General features: G+C 40.1%; 2 protein-coding genes across 3 annotated transcripts in view; one reads left to right on the forward strand and one right to left on the reverse strand.

Annotated features, from left to right (window-relative positions):
* LOC110838055 (ras-related and estrogen-regulated growth inhibitor) overlaps positions 1-17,133 on the reverse strand; it is a 138,751-nt gene extending 121,618 nt beyond the window's left edge. For both annotated transcript variants that reach the window (XM_022080847.2, XM_022080846.2), the window contains exons 1-2: positions 16,145-17,133; positions 10,870-11,007 (exon numbers count right to left, since the gene is read on the reverse strand). In XM_022080847.2, the coding sequence (XP_021936539.2) occupies positions 10,870-10,930 (61 nt within the window). In that variant the 5' untranslated portion in view covers positions 10,931-11,007; positions 16,145-17,133. The remainder of the gene's footprint in view (positions 1-10,869; positions 11,008-16,144) is intronic.
* A 2,595-nt stretch (positions 17,134-19,728) lies between these two features.
* On the forward strand, positions 19,729-21,036 carry LOC110838053 (NADH dehydrogenase [ubiquinone] 1 beta subcomplex subunit 2, mitochondrial). Its single transcript, XM_022080843.2, has 3 exons — positions 19,729-19,922; positions 20,025-20,148; positions 20,841-21,036. Exons 1-3 carry the CDS (start codon positions 19,816-19,818, stop codon positions 20,913-20,915), a joined length of 306 nt encoding a protein of 101 aa, XP_021936535.1. The 5' UTR covers positions 19,729-19,815; the 3' UTR covers positions 20,916-21,036.
* Positions 21,037-21,453: the final 417 nt, after the last annotated feature.

Below are 21,453 nucleotides of genomic sequence, written 5' to 3' on the forward strand. Positions count from 1 at the left end.
GTGCCAGACGTAAGAAAAATCTTAAACATTGGTTAGTACGGAGCGTCCCACGGTTTGAAAAATTGAAACAAATGCTACTCATGACACGAGTCTTGCAATCGGCTTCACCTCTTTTATTCGACAAAACAGGACTACGTGGACTCTTGCGTCCCTTGGAACCAGTCGTGATTTACCTGCAGGCCTACTTCGTGAACATGAGTGGCGTTCTTTATCCTAAAATCAGTTTTATCAAGTTTTTCAAAACCGGCTTTGCCTACCCAGAAATGCACATGACATTGTCGACTTCACCTCTCTACAGTCCACTAGTTCAACTACACTGCCATCTGCAGCCTACACTTTGAAGAAGACAATTATAATTAACAGACACAATTATAAGGAATACTGAATTCGGGTTAATGTAAGTTTTCCAAAGGAAACGTTTGTGATCAAATTTAGCATTGTGAGTATTTACTACTGCAGTGCGTACTGTATGGTTTGAAATTGCTTCAAAATTTAAGATGGCAGTTTTCTGGGTTGTTGTTGTTGTTGCCTCCATCATCAGGGCGATCGCCCTGTTGATGGAAGTACCAAGGACCTCTGAAACGTCGGTAAACTTCTACCAGACTACAAGGAACAATAACCCAGAAGACAGCCATCTTCAGACTCATCGCCGTGAAAACCTCAAATCCTTCAAGCCTTAGAACTTGCCAGGGTAAGAAGCCACTTTAGTGCATACGAACCTGCACACATTTTATGTGTAACTGCACCTGTACTTTCCGATCACCCTATACGTAGAACGCCAAAGCTGAGGTAGGACGGTTTCCCTTCACTAACCTAAATACTACTCCCTTCTCCCTATTTTATTATGTCCCATATTCAGGAGTAATACAAATCTAACTTGTCGCTACTTTAAGCGGCACAACAAATGGACGTGGCGCATCTCAAACGCCAACAACGGAACGTAACTGCTGCTGCAACAAAACATTCCAGCGGTAAGAACAGGAAAGAAAAGTCTATTACAGATTCATCTCACGAAAATTCTTGTAAAACCACCCCTTCTAAAACACAAGCAACCCTCTAACTTACGTCTACCCATAAAGGAGAATTTATTCAAACGTACCTGAAGGTACTATGTATAATTTATTACGAAATAATCAGCACAGAGAAAAAAACACCCGGATATTTCTCTTATAACCTGAAAATTCAAGGAAATACATAGCACACGTACGAAAGGAACAAAACCAAACAAAGTGGAATATTCCTCTCGTTGTTTCAGGGTAGTTTTGTGCCTGTATACCATTATTATAGTCTTGAGTAGTTTGAGCCTACAGAATGTGCTGAACTAGGCTGAACAATTTAGTATCTAGAGAACTTCTTTAGACTAGGCTGAGTAGCTTGAGACCTACATAACACTTATTAGGTTACGCTGAGTAGTGCCGATCTAGAAAACGTTATGACTAGGATAATCGCTGTTTTACCGACCTAATTGCCTGACATTAATCTTCCCTCAGCAGTAATTTATTCAGCCGGACACAACGTCTTCTTCTGTAACCGAATCCAAATGGCATCACACAAAGTCGACATCTGGGCCCTGTACTGAATCAGTGAAGCCCAATTCACATTGCCACAATTCAATTTTACGTCTGTCTGCTTTCCAAGTGGTGGCTTTCCAAAATCTTTCAAGATCCAAATTTTGTACAAGTCTACCGCCCCGCCCCGCCACGCTAAATGCTCTGCCCTAATCAAACCTTGATTTAGTCATGAACAGCACAACAGTGAAGTTCCTTGTTATTTTATTTTCTCCGATTCCTTTTGGTGTCTTATTCTCTGAACCAACAATTTCCCTAACAAGGTTGAGAAACTGTGACCTCAACTTACGCGGGTCGTCCGTCAAAGCCACACAATTCAAATACACACACGCGGCAAGATCCGACCTACTGCATGGTTTCCGTCTCTTGCAAGCGTAACCTCAAAGATTCGTCACCGCCTCTCCCACCCACACAAAACAGAAGATCCGGGAAACAGCCTGTGTGACTACTTTGAGTTTCCCTTTGTGCATTGTACAGTGAGACCAGCTGAAATTATAAAGCAATGACAAGATTTGAAAGTGTATTCCGTATCGGAATACACAATATCCGCATTCTTACTTTTCGTATAGACGTCTTAAAATACGCTTTGTTCGAAAATTCCCACTTTGGCTACCAGATCGGAGCACCTCAATGCCTACCTCACGATTTCCTCATCAGTCATTTTGTTATCACCGCTCGTAGGATATTCAAAAGCTCGACTTTGGGGTCGGACAAATACGGTCAGCCCTTTTGCGTTCTTGTTATGCAATTTGTGCAAATGCATAACAAGTAACTTCCTGTCACATATTCGTGCATATTTATTCTCGCAATTTCCAATAACTGATTTCTGTCCTCGCCAAACGTTATTTGAAAGATCAAAAATGTTTCAGAATCCTGTACAATATCCATGCTTATGTTTAAAATAAATCAGATTTTCATGCCGATTTTGATATAAATTCGTTATTTCACTCAAATAACACACGCTCCGGTAACACACATCGCCCTATAAGAAGGCCCTTTCTTCTTTGGGAAGGTCGAAGAGGACCAGTTCTCATTCCGTGCATACATGGAAAGAAGCACAAAGTAATTTTAACTGTTCGGAAACAGGTGCAGTTGGAAGACAATGGGAGAAGCTATTCCAGCCGGCAGAAACGTCTATCTAAAAACCATCCATAAACCAGGGTCTCCCCTCGGAAGCAACAAATCGACTATCTGAGGATACAAAAACAGCAGACCTGGCACCTAGCGTCCGTGTCGGAAATCATGCCCAGCAGCTTTGTTTACTAGGATAAGAATGTAAGAATTCAGCGTTTCGGGAACGTTTCGACGCACAGAATCTGGTCCCTACGATATGGATACCAGTGCGTTCCATTACAGATAGTATCCCAATTAAGCCGTCTGTAACATCTTCGGAGTCACTTTTCCCTGACATTTTCGGTTCAGATGCCATGTTGAAGACGTGTAAGTACTTAAAGCACCCAAAGTTTAACGGCGCTGAAGTCAGCTAATGTACTTGAACCAGTTAATTCCAATTCAAATGCTCACAACCTATTTATCCACTATAAATTTCAACAGACAATTATTCTACTATTTCCTGTCCTACTGAAGACTTTACAAAACTTTCAGTAACCAAATTGAATGTTTCAAGGCCACAACAAAACTGTACAACGTTGCAACCAACAGCGGAGCCCAGGTGAGTAAGGACAGGACAGAACTCGCACCGTCGCTGTACTAGTGACCTCCAGCTGCGCGGTATGTTGGGGGTGGGTTAAGTCCTTATGTGGCCTTGAAGCATGCAATTTGGTGACGCCACTATAACATGTATATAACACTGAATTTGGGTCCAAACTGGTAACCTTACGTCCCCCAATGTCACCTCTTAGATTATTAATCCTATTCTATCACATCACGCATAAGCAAACTTTTACCTATTTTGGAAGCGATAGTGAAGTGCAACTGACAAGAGGACTAAACTATTTCCAACTTATGGACTCTGAGAGTGGCATAAACAGAAAATGTTTCTCATTACTGCCATGCGGTGAGAGTGAAGTTCCCATCTTGTTATGGGATATAAAGTATCACACGTAAACGGCAAGGTATTCCTCACTTCATTTTAATGCTGCTTTGGTGTTTCATATACACGTTTAACTACGCCTTCATGGCATGCCGCAGGTTCAAGAACTACTGACTCGTTTGAAGTATAATAATCAAACGATTCTTTAAATGTAACTGTACCGCACCTAACGAAACCCAAATTGTGACACATCCCTATAAGCATTAGCACAAGTAACCATTATAACAACTTAAGAGAGAGATCGGGTTGAGTCTGAGAGCCAATTCCGTGTAAGAAACTTCAATGTAATGGTTCTCAAATATTTTTATAGCCTGACTAAAGCAGGGAGTGCACTTTTCTTTGAAGGCACTGGTGTTTGTTTTTATCGGTACTTGGGCACTCGACCGGAGAGGAGAAGCGAAGGAGAGCTGTGTGTACAGTTTGGTCAAGAAATACTCAGCATTGTTTGAACTATAGGTAAATTGCTGAAAGTTGGTACATAGCCTTCAGCTTCGCACACGCGGCTGAAGCGGCCGACCTATGAGCACATGGCAGCTTCTGCGCTGATAAGGCCACGTGTTTTCCTACAGAGAAACACATACCACCTAACAAGTGGCCTTTTCTCTACACAGGCTTTGTAATTCAGTTATTGCTACGTATTATCTGCTTTCCCTCACATTTAATAATTTCCCAACATTGTTTCTTCCCTGGAGCTTTCGTTTTCTAGATCTGTGCTACGTGCAGTAAAATATAATAAATTCTTCTTCGGATGGTACAGTAATGTAACAAAACTGATAATTATCTTGTTTCCCAGTCTGCGTCCTACATTTTACAAACTTACTTCAACTGGCATATCGACAGTGTCAGCCCGGCTGACAGTCTGAAAAATTAAAAAAATAAAAATATCCGTCTTGGTACTCCATTTATTGAACACAGTGGAATCGATCAGATAAAATGCATCGTTAGCCAGCTCCAGTCAGCCAGACGTCAACCAACTGGTTGAGGCTTACGCTCGCAGCGAGCGTATCAGATTGCGACTGCTATATTACAGTGTATGGAGTACCAGTGAACCACGAAATTAAGGCAAAAAAACATTTTTCGTTATTCAAAGTGTTAGCAGGTCTAACACGGTCAACATGAAAGCTCCACCCCTGATGAAAATAAATTTTTAAGTGTTTGAATCCAAAACACGCGTTCCTTCACAAACCAAGTCGCAACAAAGCTAAGTGAACGACAGTTTATTTAGCGTTGAATGAAACCAGAGAATAAGCCACTACACGCTGAACTGAGAAGAAATTGGTCATGCCAAATTTATTAAAATAGAAGTATAATAATGTACCTGCATAAATATTTTATACTCTCTCAGCCTCCCACTACGAGCACATTAGCTTCGCCATGGATGGAGTGAGGTCGAAGAGACCTGGTCGAACTGAAGAAAATAATCGGGATAATCGTCATCACACGTTTGGTTCTCTCTCTATGTATAATACCATTTAAATTAATAAACATGCATCATACAGAATATGTTTTAGATGTACCCTGTTATCTTAAGTCCACATTCGGTAAGTTATCGCTTTAAATACAAACTCGCTCGAGCCTACATTGCTCTTGTACTCGCACTGTGGTTACTTCCTCCTGCTTCGTCTTATGAAAGTACTGGGTTTGAATTTCCATCGGGAGCATGGTTTTCGTTCACTTCCAAAAACCCTCGTGGCAGCCAACAGGATATCTTCCACAAAACAGGCAACGGAAGTTTAAATCCAATTCCTTTACAACTAATTCGTAATTATCCTGTCATTTCTCACTGTAATCAGTTAGATCTGTATAGATGATAAGAGTCGTTAAAAATAAGGCAAGGAGACGGAGGAAAGAAATTAAATGAAACGTCGTTGGCCTCAGTCACTGCGAAATTAAACGAAACGTCGTTGGCCTCAGTCACTGCGAAGTGTTTCTGCAAACAAACAGTAGGCTCCAGAACGTGTCGGCCATCGAACCTAACAGCAGAACAGAGGCGCCATCTCACATTCCAGGCAAACAATTACATTGCATTTTTGTTTGTTCTAGTTCAGTATATTCCATGACCTGGTCATACCACAGTGTAGGGACCTCCATTTCTGATAACTGCGTTACACCGACAAGACACACTGCTAATTCTTCAGATCTCTTTGCAAACTGACCTTCCATACTCAAATGCTAATTCTAGTCACGCTTGCTGTTGTGAGCTAATGGCAAATGCTTCGCAAATGAACACTAAACATAATGACAAATGATTTGCAACCTAAAGGTATTCACGACATAGGCAGGCGGGCTTCATACTGTTCTCAACGGTATCCTATTGTAATTTCCATCACTATACAGGTGTCAACAGATAAGACACTTACGACGCTGTATCAAGTGTCGCGACTGCTTAGCATTCAATTATAAGATTATGATAATTAATGAGTTGGATGTGGAAGGAAACGGGCATTGTGTAACTTATGAAAATACTAAAGGAAGAACCACACAAATTTTCTTGAGGACAGTCTTGGGCCAGCATTCAAATTACGTATCTCCCTAATATGCCTCACGGTCGTTGCAATCAATGTGGTGTCACTGCCTTCACCGTCAACAAAACCTGGTGCTAAAACATCACGAAGACTTCAATAATGTACGTTTCTATTGTCCTAACGACCGTCGAAAAATTTACTGCTCAAGGTTCTTGCACCGTGTACTCTGGTAGAAGTTTACTAGCGTTTCAGAGGAGCTTGCTAAATCACCCTGATGACGAAGGCAGCAAGCACATCTGAAACGTCAATAAACTTCTACCAGAGTACACGACGCAACAACCCAGAAGACAGCCATCTTCATAGTAGCTGCTGCGAGAACCCGAAACCTCAATTTATTGTAAACTGGACAAATTAGAGTCAAAGTTGTTTTTCTTTACACAGATGTTACTAGGATGATATATAGCTTTCAAACAAGTCTATAGGGAAAAATAAATTGATATACTTCCTGGCTAGCAACGTGTTATGCATTCAAACATAACTAAGAAACAACACCGAAGAAATATGAAACAAAAACATCACATACTCCAAGAAATGTAATTTCTTTCTTCCAAATACAACTCTTTCAACACGAGTTACTAGTCTTCTTCCAATTCCTATTAATAAATTATTTTACGTGCATAGAAACGTAGGAGCTGCATTAACTTAAGTTGAATTAGGTCTGTAGTCCGACTGATCTGTCACTGTAAATGAAAGTCGCAGTAACGAAGACACATCTGCACTCTATTTGCAGCTACTATAACACACAGATGGAATCCGTCTTACAGTTTTAGGCGTATTGTGCGTTGTAATTTTCCCATATTATTTTTCCTACTAAATATACTGTGCTGTTTAATTAGCGGTAGACCGACATTTATTAGTAATGCCGATTTAAAGGACACAGAATAACATCGCCACAGCACGTCATAAATTAAATTTAACTGCTAAACCGTCATTTAATGTTAAATTTATATGAAGAGACGTTATGAGAATGAAATTTACAATCTGTAGGCTAATACACAGACCTATTACCATAAGCTTAATAGCTTTTAACATTTCTCAAATGCCGTCTTTTATATTTATGTTTTAAAACAAGCAGACAATATTAGGGAAACCTCCTCTACTGTCTTCTCATAAATGGATTTTCTATCCATTTATTTATCTGTGGTTTATTTAACCTCGCTCTCAGAAATTTGGGCTCTATAGCGTCGGATTAATAAATAATTAATTGAAAAGGACGTGAAAGGAAGCGACCGTGGCCTACTTTTAGGTATTATGGAATTTGTCTCGAGAGGCTGAGGAAATCAACGAAAACCCTCAGTCAGGATATCCGGTCTTCGGGTCGGGATCTGAACTCAGGACCTCCCGAATATGAACCAAGCGCTGATCATTCATAATTACCCTGCCTCATTTGACGCTACATGACCTCAGTAGTTGATAAATGCAGTAAAATACCAACCTTCTTTCTTCCCGCACACACAAAAATAACGCAGCTATAGTTTGATGTGTCTGCCCCAGGGCAGAATATCTGGCCTCTCCGCCGAAAGACTGGTGAGACTTTAACAAAGAAGGATTTGTGTTTATGTTGACAGGGTTAAATTACCAAGACACCCCTCGCTGAGGGGTTAGCTGTCTCGGCCCCCATGATGTATTATAGGTGATGAGGCGGACAAGATAGGACACTTGACTTCTGAAGAGGATGTCCAAACTTCGGGAACTTTCCCATAGGGGTGGACAATTTACGTTTCGCTGTTTCTATTTGAAGTACTACAAATTTGTATCCAGTGTTAACTTGTGGATTCGCAAACCAGTAATATCCTTTCTACACGAAAGACTCAGTCCGTGTAGTTCCTGGCTGGATGGTCAGAGTTCGATTCTCGGTAAGGGCAGGAATTCATATTTTCATCACCACGTCTTGAACGGCGTTGACAGCCTGCGACTTTCCTACTCAAACGGTAACGGGACTCGGCAGTCACATCGTGAAGTTGACTACTCACTTCCACGCAGTGCCGAGATCTGAAATGCGTGGAGAGACGTGAAGTAGAGTGGAGGTGGAGGTGGAGGTGGAGGTGGAGGTGGAGCTCCACCTATTCATAAACTTGGTAGTAGGTGCAGGCCGGTGGCCAGCTTCACACATCGGCAGCTTTACTCCCAAGAAAAGAACCCTTGGCGCACTATTGGCAGGAGACTGGAAGGATCATAGAGCTGGTCTGGACCTGATAGCGTAGAGACGTATCCTGTCATTTTACCGACTGAATTATTCTGGCCCCAACATCGTTAAGTACTACTGCCCTGTCTAGTGTGCGAAAGTAGTTCCTTCACGTTTCCGCATGCGACAAGCGCAGTCGATAACATGCCCGTCTAAAGTTCTTTACCCAACTGTTGGTACACAACAGATAAACATTACATTAAATCTGAAAAGGTTCAAGTCTATATAAGACGGCTGTTTACAGTCGTGGTACTTCTATTAGTACGTACACGCTGGTAAATTCGTTTGCACTCAATCAACCACTGCTTTCGGAATGTCTGTCGGACACTTCCGAGGCACTTCTTCATTCGATGCAGAAGTAAACGCTACTGGAGCATGAAGCTGGGCTCTTATCAAAGTCAGAAAATCACCGATGATAATTGCCGGACACCCTAAGAATAGTGGACGTTTAAGTGCCTGAAGGTTTGTGACCATGCAGTGTATGTACTCGACTGATCGAGATCGGTTTGGACAGCCGTTCTGCTAGTGACCCTGCTCCACATATGAAACAGCAGCCACAACGTGGCGCCAGTCGAGCGACCGGCTCAGGATAAGATTGACTGACTACTCGCAATGTTGGAAATTACAAAGCCTTGGGTCGCTTCTCTGCGCCTGCGTTCCATGCCACCACTGAACACCAGGACTGTCTAGCCAATATCTGCAAAACCTGTCAGAGATATGACTGGACAGCCAGGGTTCAGTTCCTGGTTACAGCGTCAGCAGTTTTCTGTTAATTACCAGCGTGGAAAAAGAGATCCATCAAGCCTTAAAAACAAAAGGTTCCGAGACGCATTTGCTCGGGAACATAACAACCGTACCGTGACTCTGATCGGTCAATTGCATCTAGCATCGAGCTGAAGTATGCATGGAGCCTTATCTACACAAGTAGAGCGTTGTTTTGCTACGCTGCGCGTTTTGAGCCGTCTTCGCTCGTCTGGGCTCCGCTGCTTGTGTTGTGACCCTGAAGCATCCATTTTAGGGACGGAAAAACGTCCAAGCCAACAAAAACACCGCAGAAAACATTGTTACAAACTTTATCGACGGTGGTATGACAGATGTTGAAAATATGAGCTTCCAGATGGAAATTGAAAGTTTGAAACAGTTCAGCTTGTTTCACGATGTCAGCCGCTGTGGATGAGTTCATAATGGCTTTGTAACAGTGTTTTCATTATGTTATTTAGGTGTGGACGGGGGCTTAATATTGTTAGAAACAAGTGTTTGTGGCTTTCCTTTTATCTTTACCGACAGCGGATGGAAAAACTGATTTGTTCTAATACTTCTGGACAAGGGACTTTAATTTAAACAAGATAGTTCCACGGGACTGACAAATGCCGAGATTCGCTGCATTTTAGAATGAAGGTACCAAACGACAAATGCCACGTCCAACCACATTCCACGTTTTTTGCTGTTCCACGAGTAATTCTTTCACTGTGCACATGAGGAATGCGAATGTCTACCTATTGATCAGACAGATGATCAGCGGGGGAAAAGACAAACGATTCGTCTGTAAAAATGTGCTTCTTCCACGAAATCATTCAGCTCGATTTCTTGGGAGTACCCACAGGCGTGCGTTTTTGACAGGGTTGCGGGATGTGGCAGCCAAACACGCATTCTTGTATCCAAATGCAGATAATTCAATGCTGAACGGGAAATCAAGATGGTGTGGATGCGCCCCCAAAACATAACTCTGTATGTATCACCTCCAGCCCGAACGGAGGGAAGTTATCGTCTTCGAAACACAGCTGCTTCTCACTCAGGAAAGGAGTTCCTGGTCAACCACTGGACTGAAGGCTAACAAGTAGGACTCAGAGCCGATCCTTATTTGAAGGACAAATTTCCAGTCCCTGCCGTTTGTCAGAGCCTGGTCTGATATAGCTAATGACTGAAAGGAGTGGGCTATCCTTGTCCAATCCCCGTAACCGTACTGACAGAATATTGCAAACACAACAGATGCAAACGCTGTAAATTTACCCTTGGTTGGAGTTTATTACAAATAAAGTCGCCGTTCCTCAAAAGACGTGAAGCATAAATAAAATAAATGTCCCCCTATAAGGAATGATGTAACCTGTATTCAAAGGTATTTTATTTTTCCGTAATAAATCCAGCTCTCAAACGTGAGTGCAGGAACATCGTCAATGAAATATGGGTTTTAAAATCAGACGAATCCGATAAATGTCTATGGCACACTCACTCACTGACAGACAGCCACAAAAACATGCAGAGTGTATCTATTAATAGAATGCTGTATTCACGACTAGAAATGAAGAGGATAAAACCGAAACACTTCGAGATTATGAACTAAGGACCAATTTGCTACAGCAGATCTCGTCCAACGCGGATTCAAAGAACTCGCCGCTTTCGACGAAAGTATTCCCCGCGTTGGACGAGGGTTTCCTGTGCTCTGTCAAAGAATGAACGTCTAAACGTGATCTTTGCAGTCTTGGCACTCGACCTGCTGATGACCCACCATCCCTGCTACTGTAGTCTGTAGTCACTCACCGGACTTGCCGACGCGGGCACTGCCTAGGACGACGACTCTGATGCGGTTCAGGTTCGTCATCTTGTTGTTCTTGGAGTCGAGGGGGCCCGGCGGCTGGGGGGCGCTGCAGCGGGGACCCGTTCCACGGGGCGCCAGGGCTGCGCAGGGAATACAGTATCAGTGAGGGTACTCAAAACATCACGCTTCCCAGTCGACAATAATGACAACTGGGATAATGGGAACGACCCGTTCTTCAAGTGCCTGAGCACTGCGGGTCCCAACTTTTCGTTGGCTTGATCTATAGACATTCGGTAGGACTCCTTGGACGAGGGATCGGCCCGTCGCAAGGCCTCTACCTGTACACAGGACAGCACAACACAGAAAAACGCGGACAAACATCCATGGCTTGAGTGTGATTCGAACCCACGGTCCCAGCGACCAAGCGGTACAAGGCCCACACCTCAGACCGCGCGGCCACTGCGGACCCCATAATGATAACACGCTAAGTAAACTAACAGCGAAGAAACTGTTAGTTCTAATGTGGTTCCAACACAACAATGCTTCAAACAAGTAAATATAACATGCTACAAATATCTCGTCGTTTAAGAAATGTTTGCTTCATTTAATTCCAAAACAAGCGTGTTAACAGCAGACGGATATTTAGGTAGAACAGTACCTGTAACTCCATGTTTGGTATTTTCAATTGCGTGATTTGCATAGAGTGTTTAAAAAATAAATGCCGGTATGTTAATTACAACTGAAAATCGTCAGCATCTTGTGTGAGACTCATCGCCCTGATGATGAACGCAGTAAACACATCTGAAACATCGATAAACTTCTACTAGACTGTATGGAGCAACGATCCAGAAGACACCCATTTTCGTTGACGTTTCGGAAGTGTTCACCCCTTGTAACAACACAAATTAATCGCAGTAGCAAGTGCCACGTCATCGCGATATGCTCGTGTTTCGAAACTGCGATGTCCCAAGTTCTTCTACCCATTAAGTTATGGCTCGAAATCAGAGTGCTCTAGAAACAATTCACAGCCGAAAAGAGGTCTCTTACTCAAACATGCAAATAACACTCGACGTTTTGAAACTATTGTTCCTCAGGTCTATATACAATAATTTTAGGAGAAAAAAAACACGTGACCTAGGGCTCGCCGATTCGGAGCTATGACGACGCAAATTTCCCCTTTTGAGGCACTGAAACCAGCCCCAACACTGAAAACTTACAACCGGAGTGGCGGTGTGGCTGTCTTGCCAGAGGCCACGCAGCATAAACAATTCAACAACTCATCAAGAGAGCAATCAGAATCACTTCCAGTTGGTTCTTGATGGTGTATTTATTTTTAACTTGCATCAACATTCCCTGAGCCTGTTCAGTCTGGCTGACAAATAAAGCAACTGTGTTCCCTCTAATTTAGTGATAGGTCTACATTGCAGCGTTCTGTATACAGCATAATGATTAAATACTAATTTCACGGAAAGATGAACATCAACAAAGATGCTTGGTACTAATTCTTCTGTCATCAACTTCTCAATATCTTGGTGTACCTAAGAAACAGCATCTGTAAAATATTTTTAAAATTACTTTTTTCCAGTGACACTTTCTATTTTCTTGTCCATGAAATTAGTCTGCGGCACACTGCAAGGTCTGGGGGTCGCAGGATGTATATCAGTGGCCTTGTCTGTCCCAGCGTGACTCTCAAGGTTGAATGCCATTGCCACGTCCCCAATAGATTTACAGCAAAATTTCTAGCTTTAAAATTCACAAACCACTAGCTTCACACACTAACAACAACAACCGGTAAGCACACAACAGTACAACTCCCATCTATTTGTCATTACATTATTACAAACACAGGAACGCATTCCTTACAAATCCCGTTCCAGCGTCACAATGAAATACCTGGGGTTCTGTAAGAGGTTGTACATTCGGTCATTCTCATGTGCTGTGTCAACAGCTGAGTTTATGCAGCCTCGGAAGAAATATGGTAAGATGCCTGAGAATAATTTGCGGGGTAGGAGGAGGAGGTCGTAGCCTATTCAGATCTATTAACCCGTTTCCCAGGTTTGTATTCCGGAGGAACCCGGTACAAATGTGATTGAAAGCACCAACTACTCTCATATCTTCCAGGTAAATGCCCTGACCGTACCCTGTAACAGGACACGACAGTTTCCTTCCCAGTCCTTGCCACTTCCCCGAAAACAATTATCCTCTTGCCACAAAGTAAAATAAAACATATTTCAAAGTAAACGACATATACTATACAAAATAATACAAAAAATTTTAAACTCTGTAGCAGTCTTAAAAATAACCTGTGAGAAATGTCATAAAATGAACCTGACAAGTGCGTAGGCCTCTGCTGATGTTCCGATGTTCGAAACATTCTCAAAATATTTACTGGATTGTTAAATTACAATTTTGTTTCTAATTTTAGTTTCGTGTTATTTTTAGTTTTATCTGTAGACTACTTTTATACGAACTTCTTTACTGGCCTGTGGAAGAATTTCTGCACAAGTGCGTATTACTAATTTGACCTTTTGATTAACAGACTGACATGGATAATCTCATCATAATGCGTGTAGAAGTATCTTCTTTCAGAAGCCTCTCACTGGTCGTCACAGAACAGGTTACACGCGATCCATACACGGAGCGAAATCATAGCAGTCCACTTGTTTTCTCATTCATATTAATTAGCTTCCGCTTCGCGATGACAAATTTAATTAAGCACGTACTTCACAGTTTATTTCTTCATAAATCCTTCCAGATTTCTCTCATGAACATTAGTTTAATGTGGGCCTATGTGGATCTGCCATTAGAACGTTGGCACCCATGGTTTCAATAGTAAAGGGCAGTTATGATGGTATCATTCTTTATTATTAATTATTAACTAATATGCTAAAGAAAAAAAACAGAAAATAATAGGCATACAATTAAATGGAGAATGACATTTCCTAGCAGCAGTAAACGAATGCACTAATAATTTTAGCCACACTTGCATGTGGACATGCAATGTAAGTTAAAAATTTTCGAAAGTTGCATACCACCCGTCTCTTTTAATTATGGCGTCTAGCTGTTCGCCTCAGTTCAAGGCCATCTTATGCACGCTACAGTACGTAGAAGATCTCGAACGTCCCCCGCACAATACATTCCCTCGAGTCGTCAGTAGCCTCATTCGTCACGCACTTTCGTTCAATTTAACACCGGAGCATCTACACATTTTTTGCATTTCTGGAACATCTCAGCCATTACAATCGAACTTCGATTCCCGGAAGGGGCAAAAATTTCTTCTCTCCACTGTGTGTAGACCGGGTCTTGGACACTTCTTCTAGTTCCGCGATTAAGAATGCCAGGAGCTTTAACCACACGCCCGTTACATCTTCATGACAAGGTTTTGCATTCTTGTCGTTTGTTCACTAACCCATTGGTTTACTTTGCATAAAAATTCAATAACTAATAAAGAGAAACCAAAGTTGACGGAGTTCGCGGTTTCACTTCGATCAAAATTCCTATTCTTGGACCGCCGCTGTAACCAATGAAGTGGTTCGCTTTGTCGTAACCGCGACTGGTGGGTACTGGGTTCGGATCTCTGGTGTTGCACGCTATATCCTTCAGGTTCTGCTATTGTTCCTCAGACCTTCTAAACGAAGACCGAGATGGTACGGCCTACCCTCAGACGGGTCACCGCTCCTTTCCATAAGATCATTATCGCATCTCATAACGTCTGCAGATGGTAATCGGGAACAACTTTACAATACTTCAGACTGCATTCATGAAGTCATCTGACGCATAATTAACATTATTTACGCTTACTAAGTCTAATACAGACATAACGAAACTGTGTAACACGCTGCATTAAATTCTGATTTGGGAGATAAATGGATCTATTTGAAATGTTAGGCAAACTGTTATAACTGTGATAGTAAAGCTGAAAACTCGTGTCTGTAAATGGATTAAACATTCCAAAATAAAGTGAGACAAGCGGCCCACGACGGCAACATAGGGGCTATTTAATTTTATGTATGTTCCACTAGCAAACATGCAACGTGTTTTCAGTGTTCTCCGATCTCAAACAAGCTGAATTCGGTGAAAACGTAATTTTGAGTACTGTATAATATACTTCAGTGGATTTACAATAACCTAAACAACCCCCTAACTTGAGGGTTAATTATTTATACGTACATATAATTACTAACGACTCTCAGATCTAATACGAGCAATGTATCTTATTACAACGATGAAGAATCACGAACCACAATTTAACCCTTTGAAACAATACAATGATCTAAATATTATTTTAAAATCCAGTTCTTGCCTCATAAAAAAGCGTCCCAATTACGAATTAAATTCATTGATGTTTAAAAAATTAATCGCTGCTTGTTACGAGAATCATACAAACCCCTAAATACACTCTGAAGAAAAAAAGCAGAGTTATTGAATGCTGAAGTGCATGTAGAAAACTATGCTGTAAAGAGTTTACACGTTATTAACTGCATGTCATTAACGTATAAACATTAGCGATTTAAACGGTCATCAGTATGTAAATGACCTTATCTGTCAGGCTTTCATATAAAGAATTTAAGAAGTTTCCAATCCATAATTATTACCTATTCTGTATGCATATAGGCGATGAAAATGATAGGTCATATATGGGACATTTTTATTGGTTTCAATAGTTTAGACTTACACTTACGAGCATTTCAATATAATGACTGTGGTTCCTATGCTGTCAGATGCGTGCATTCGACGACGCTTGTAACGTACGCTATTGTCCAGCGAATTCAGTCAGAATACAAGTGTAACAAACCCTGCATCCATTAAACCACTTTTATTATACGTTCAAATCACTGGGAATTGCAAAAATCGGCTAGTAGCATAAATAACAATTAATATGGGGTTAAAATTACGAAAATTGCAAGAGCGTAACCTCTGTAGAGGACGTAGGTTTATAATCAGATCTGTAATCCGTTCACTCCAAAAGTGTTATTACATAAATAAGCAATGCTTTCAATACTGCAATGCTTCATTGTGGCGGTACGCAGAATCGGAGCATTTTTTTCTTTAAAAAATATATACACTATCATCAACACACGTTAAAATTGACGGACATATGCTGAAAGTATCACCACCATTTTTTTTTTTTACAAAAATCACTCTGTAATGCTCAGTGACACTTCAGAATCACCGAACAGTTGTCGTTAAAAAGAAAGTACAACCTAACGCCAACACTTGGAATCAAAATTCAAGTGAAATTCATTTAGTAATAACGAAAATGTAAATTCCACTTACCACTAATCTAATAGTGAACTCTGGTGGCAAACAGTAAAAGCGCCGCTTGTGCAAAGACGATCACTACTCAAGAAAACACACTAACACACATAATCAGATTCACACCGCAACTATATCGATATATTCTCAAGAACTGAGAGAAAACTTTTGTTCGTTTCACGTCGTGATCTGTCCTTGCTTATCGTACCGGCTTTTCCCAGAAATAAATTATTGATGACAAAACGAAATTAATTTCATGTACAAAAAAATTTTAATGAAAATTCCTAGATACTTTTCATTTGTCATAGAAAATGTGTCAGGTGTTGAGGAAAAGAGGAAAGCGTTGATTACAGCTTCATATCCCACACGCGGATGTTCGTAGCTGACAAAGGAACAACAATTAAGATCACAAAATGTTTTTTCTTCGATTTTCACTTGTATGTTTCCATTTAGTCAAAAACGATTACAAATGCATTGTTAATTCATTTTAACTGGCGGCATTCTTACAGACGTTTCATACTAAAACCAATCGGGATATTTATTAAAACGGACCATGCTACATGTTATTGACACTTGTAGGCCTGTAAAATTAAATACTTCCGTTCTGTTTCCAACTTGATTTTACTTTAGAAAAATCAACAAAATCTTCTGTCAGCAAACTTTTCAAGTGGTTTAAAGTATTTTAACATTAAGAATATATTTTATCACAACGCCGACACTGATAAGTAAATATTCCGAACAGTAAAATTTCCACTTTAGATTTACATAAAAATCGATATCACAACTCTATATATAAGGATCAGGAACAGATTACTAATTCAAACAAATCTCTGGATTCGTTAATGCTCCAAGACGATCTATAATGTCCAGTCACTGCTTGTTCCCTTAATGGCTCCCTAACAACAGAAGCACGCGATGCCAGAACACACGTGGACAAAATTACAAACGCAGCGCGTTCTAAGCCGCAGAACGTCCTTCTACACCGACAGCTAACCGAAGACTACAAGCACATCGCAGTTCACGTAGGTTTTTCTACGACCTGCGGCAATCCAAGCGGCCGTCCCACAACTCTAGCAGACTCCTTGTTCTCTTGTTCCCCACGTACAGTCGTTTTGAATCGTATTACAGCCCGCAATGCAATGTCCCTGTGCTCAAAGCATAGAGATGCCGAAAAAACACTTAGTTTTTACGTAATTACGACTGGTGGTGGTCGGGCGTGATATTCTTGTTTCTCATACATTCTCTCAACCTCCAAAATGCAACCGACCCACCTCAACTAGATATTTCTTATAGACGTTCTTCTGTCTGCCTATATACGTAGTTTCGCATACATTTACAAGAGCTGGAGTTGTAAAGTAACACGGCTTTAACAGCCAAACGATTTAATTAATGTCAACTATGTGAGACAATATCAAATCTAAAACTTCTTGACGATGATGAAGAGTCATTTGAATAAAAATTTCCTTGGATATTATCCATCGTCTAGTAAAATATAAAATATAAAACGTAAAACGACGTTTCGGAGATGGCACTCTATCTCCGAAACGTCGTTTTATATTTTATATTTTACTAAACGATGGATAATATCCAAGGAAATTTTTATTCAATGTGAGACAAACCCAGCACAAAAAAAATATATTTACAACTACAGTACCCTGAGGACGAGGACGAAGATGGTTCTCGAAGCGTTGGAGTTTTCTCCTTTAAACCACCATACACGGCTGGTAGCCTGAGAAGAATTCATTATATATTTACAACTGTTCGCGTACAACCTGATTTCCATAATAATTTCGATCATTTGTTTCTACTAATCCCTTTGTTCCATGGTGAAATATTTTATAAGTAACGAGAAACCACTTCAAGTTGTAAAGCTAATATTGCCCCCTGCCATGTCCTGAAGGCGTATAGGGAACGTGGAGGTGAAGTATTCTACATCGTAGCACTATATTAAGACAAGACGCTATCTTCAAGAACCAGTAACGACTCCGGTATCCACCGAATAGCAAGCGGGGCGACCCACGTAAACTCCGATCTATATGGGGCAGTGAAAAGAAAGAGTCTACCGAGAATCGAACCCCAGCCAACCATTCAGTCCACCAACTGAGCTATTCCGACTCTACAAACTAAGAGCAGTATTGCAGGGCGAGATGACAAGAAAGCTTGTGAGAAACAATAAATAAACACGAAATTTTGGCTGAAAAGCCTCAAACGAATAGACTTAGATGTAGATGGGGTTTATAACGACAGGGAATTTCTTGATCACTTGTTGAAAAAAAGACTTTTTACTACGAGGTCAGAAACCTTGCTGTAAAACAAAATTTAATCGGAACAATCATGAAGCATCACTTCAATAAGGAGCAAGAATGCATGAATGATCCTTCATTCGAAGACTCTTCAACAAGCTGCTACCTGTTTTGTCACAGAGTGGAATCTAAGAGTTCTTGATTCAGTAGCATAATTGGTACATTTACAGTTTCACTTGGTATTTCATTGCAACACTTCTCCACGTATTACGAAGAGTGTGGTAATTGAGATTTTTACATTTCGATAAAGTGGCTTTGACATCGTCAAATCAGGATAACTCGAAAATGGAGGCGATAATTTTCTTTGTAACTCGTTTGGTAACGACCTACGTAGAAGACTGAACGACGATATGACAAAGAAAACCACAATCCAAGTCTATACCATCGTGAAAACCTCAAATCCCGCCAGGGGAATGGCGGTTCCGGGACCCCAGTTTGAAAACCATTGTCGTTAGGTTTATCCGAAGCATCAGACTATTTCTTCCAGTTAACGAGACCTTCGACATTTCAAATTGCAATTTTAAATAAAGCCTGTTGTTAAACCTCCAGCCTATGATTAAAAATAGTTGCCTGATATCAGAAAACGCGTAGGACAGTGGAACCCTGCACATCGCTGTGAGCAACTGTCCAGCTTAATGAAGAACGTCAAATCAACATCTAGGAGTAGAGAAGCGAGTACACAATTTTGGTTGCAAGATCTTACAGGAAGGGACTGCCTGATGGATACCATGGACAAGAGAAGACAGATACATACATACATACATCATACATCTTTATTACATTCCATGGATCCATAAGTTAGTCAGATGACAATAGGATGTAGAATAAGTCATAACAATACAATACATGTTATACAAATACAAGTCATACTATTATATAAATGTCACAAATACAAATACAAATACAAATGAGCAGATTCATCTCCATAAAGGGTCGAGGTTGAGAATGGAAGAAACTTTGCTAACTGAGCGTCTTCGTAGAAACTTTAAATTTTAGAAAATGTTGATATGTCACACTGTAAACAACTCGTATTCAAATTTGAAAATACGCTTTGGTACTTCTAGGGAATAAAATAATTCCCAAAAACCATACTGAGCCGTGAAAGTATGAGAGGAACAAAACACAGCAATTTTAAGATGTGCTACTATTCTTACAATTATCAACGACATTTTTTTACTTGAATTGTTCAGACAGTAAAATATTTATAAGGCAAACCACAACGTATGTGTAGACACTAACTCCGTTAACCAGAGTACCGAACTAGAATAGCTCTAAACGCTTCTGCCATCTAGAGTTCGAGGTTTAAATTTCAACGTCCTTACGGACAAATGATAAACTACAGTAGAATTGCTGTTCAGCTGATGTACAGAATTAGTATTTGAAATAAAAATGCTAATATCTCGTGGTGTTGGCCCATTACGGTATTTTATAACAAAATTAAATCAACCGATTCTAGGACAAGGCACACAGTCCATCAGGAAAAGCCATGGCTCCATGTATGTAAAATTATATAAGTGAAGACGATTACGTATGTAGGTTATGGCAGACGACAATTTTGAAAAAAGAAGTTTTAAGAATATTTGGTGATTCTTTTTCAGATGGTCGTATCGACAGCCTGTGTCAAAGCACCCGAAACATATAATAATCTTGGCAGAAGTTGTTGGAGGTTATATGTGGTGGTGGATTTTTTGGCATTTTTGGCATGAATCTGGCCATGTATTCGTAAGTATTAAAATTAAACAAATCTTCCTATGGCCTAGCACATTAAATTACTATTAATTGTGAGCTTCATTACTTGTATTACTTATGTATAATAGCAGTTGCTTTGTTACTGCACCTGTTTTAAAAAACTCCCATACCAAAGGTATTACAATGTTTCCATGAAAATTTAATAAACAGGAACATAAACCTTATATGAGCTAATAGTAACCAAACAAATTAAACAGAAAAACTTCAACTAATCTACACAAAATTAAACTTCAAAAACCTATAGTAAGTCATAATCTACCATTTTCAACAAAGTGAACAAATAATAAATTCTAAAACAGGAAATCATGAATAATCAATGCATACAAGTCAGTAATGAAAATAATGTTAGAAATACAGTGGCAAGATCTAACTAAACCCAGTCATGTAATTGACTAAATATTTTAATGGATAAATGTGCATTAGAACTTACAGAACAACAATAAAAATATTTTAGATTGAGACTCTTATGACTTGTGAAATGTATCAAACTGTGAATATGATTAAAATCTAAAGACCCATTAAGATTGGGAGCTATGTCACTTTGAACACATACTGAGACTTTAATTAAGTCTCCTTGGGCTTTGAACTGCATCATAGTGGGTTGCATTCTTTCCAGAAACTTGTTATTGCTGGTTTATTTATGGATTGTCTGTTCTTATGTTTAGGGTGAAGTTGAATATCCAAATCCATCTAAATGGACAGATGAGGAGCTTGGAATTCTACCAGATGATGAAGAATAAATTTTGGCAGTTACTTTGTAGTTATTACTAATTTACATATTGTTTTTAAACCAGTTCAGCTTTTGTATAATTGTAATATATTAGATTAAATTGTTACATACAGTATGTATGTCTGGACAAATGGTTCTTCATTAAATTTCTTATAAAAGTTTCCCTAGCCCCCAAAATATACATGTACATGTTTTCCAAGTTTGTAGGATACCTCCTCCTGCCAACATTTCCTGCACTTGACACATTGTGAGTTCCAAGAGGCCTGTCATACGCAAGTGCTACTTCAGTGTACGATGGCTACTAATATTTCAAAACAGCTCTTTGATAATATGAATTATAAATAACCTACCTTTTCAATACTTACTTAAGGTCACTCAGGAGATATCTGAACCAACCAAAATCAGCAAGCTTCATGGAAATACATATTTTGTGGACACCTACAAATTTTATTCCAGGAAAGGTTTTACATAACATGGCCCATAAAGTGTATGCATGTATGTTAGCCTGGCCACATTCATTTGAACCCAGAATAAGTTAACCACTCAAA

Source organism: Zootermopsis nevadensis, unplaced genomic scaffold (genome assembly GCF_977971745.1).
Source record: "Zootermopsis nevadensis isolate Lab colony 2312 unplaced genomic scaffold, Znev_1.0 Znev_ptg000030l, whole genome shotgun sequence".
Classification (NCBI taxonomy): Eukaryota; Metazoa; Arthropoda; class Insecta; order Blattodea; family Termopsidae; genus Zootermopsis; species Zootermopsis nevadensis.

Coding starts and splice junctions, on each gene's coding strand:
- LOC110838053 (XM_022080843.2), top strand. CDS start 19,816: ATGCTAATATCTCGTGGTGTTGGCCCATTACGGTATTTTATAACAAAA. Junction 19,923..20,024: donor AGGAAAAGCCATGGCTCCAT/GTATGTAAAATT, acceptor ATTCTTTTTCAG/ATGGTCGTATCGACAGCCTG. Junction 20,149..20,840: donor ATGAATCTGGCCATGTATTC/GTAAGTATTAAA, acceptor TCTTATGTTTAG/GGTGAAGTTGAATATCCAAA.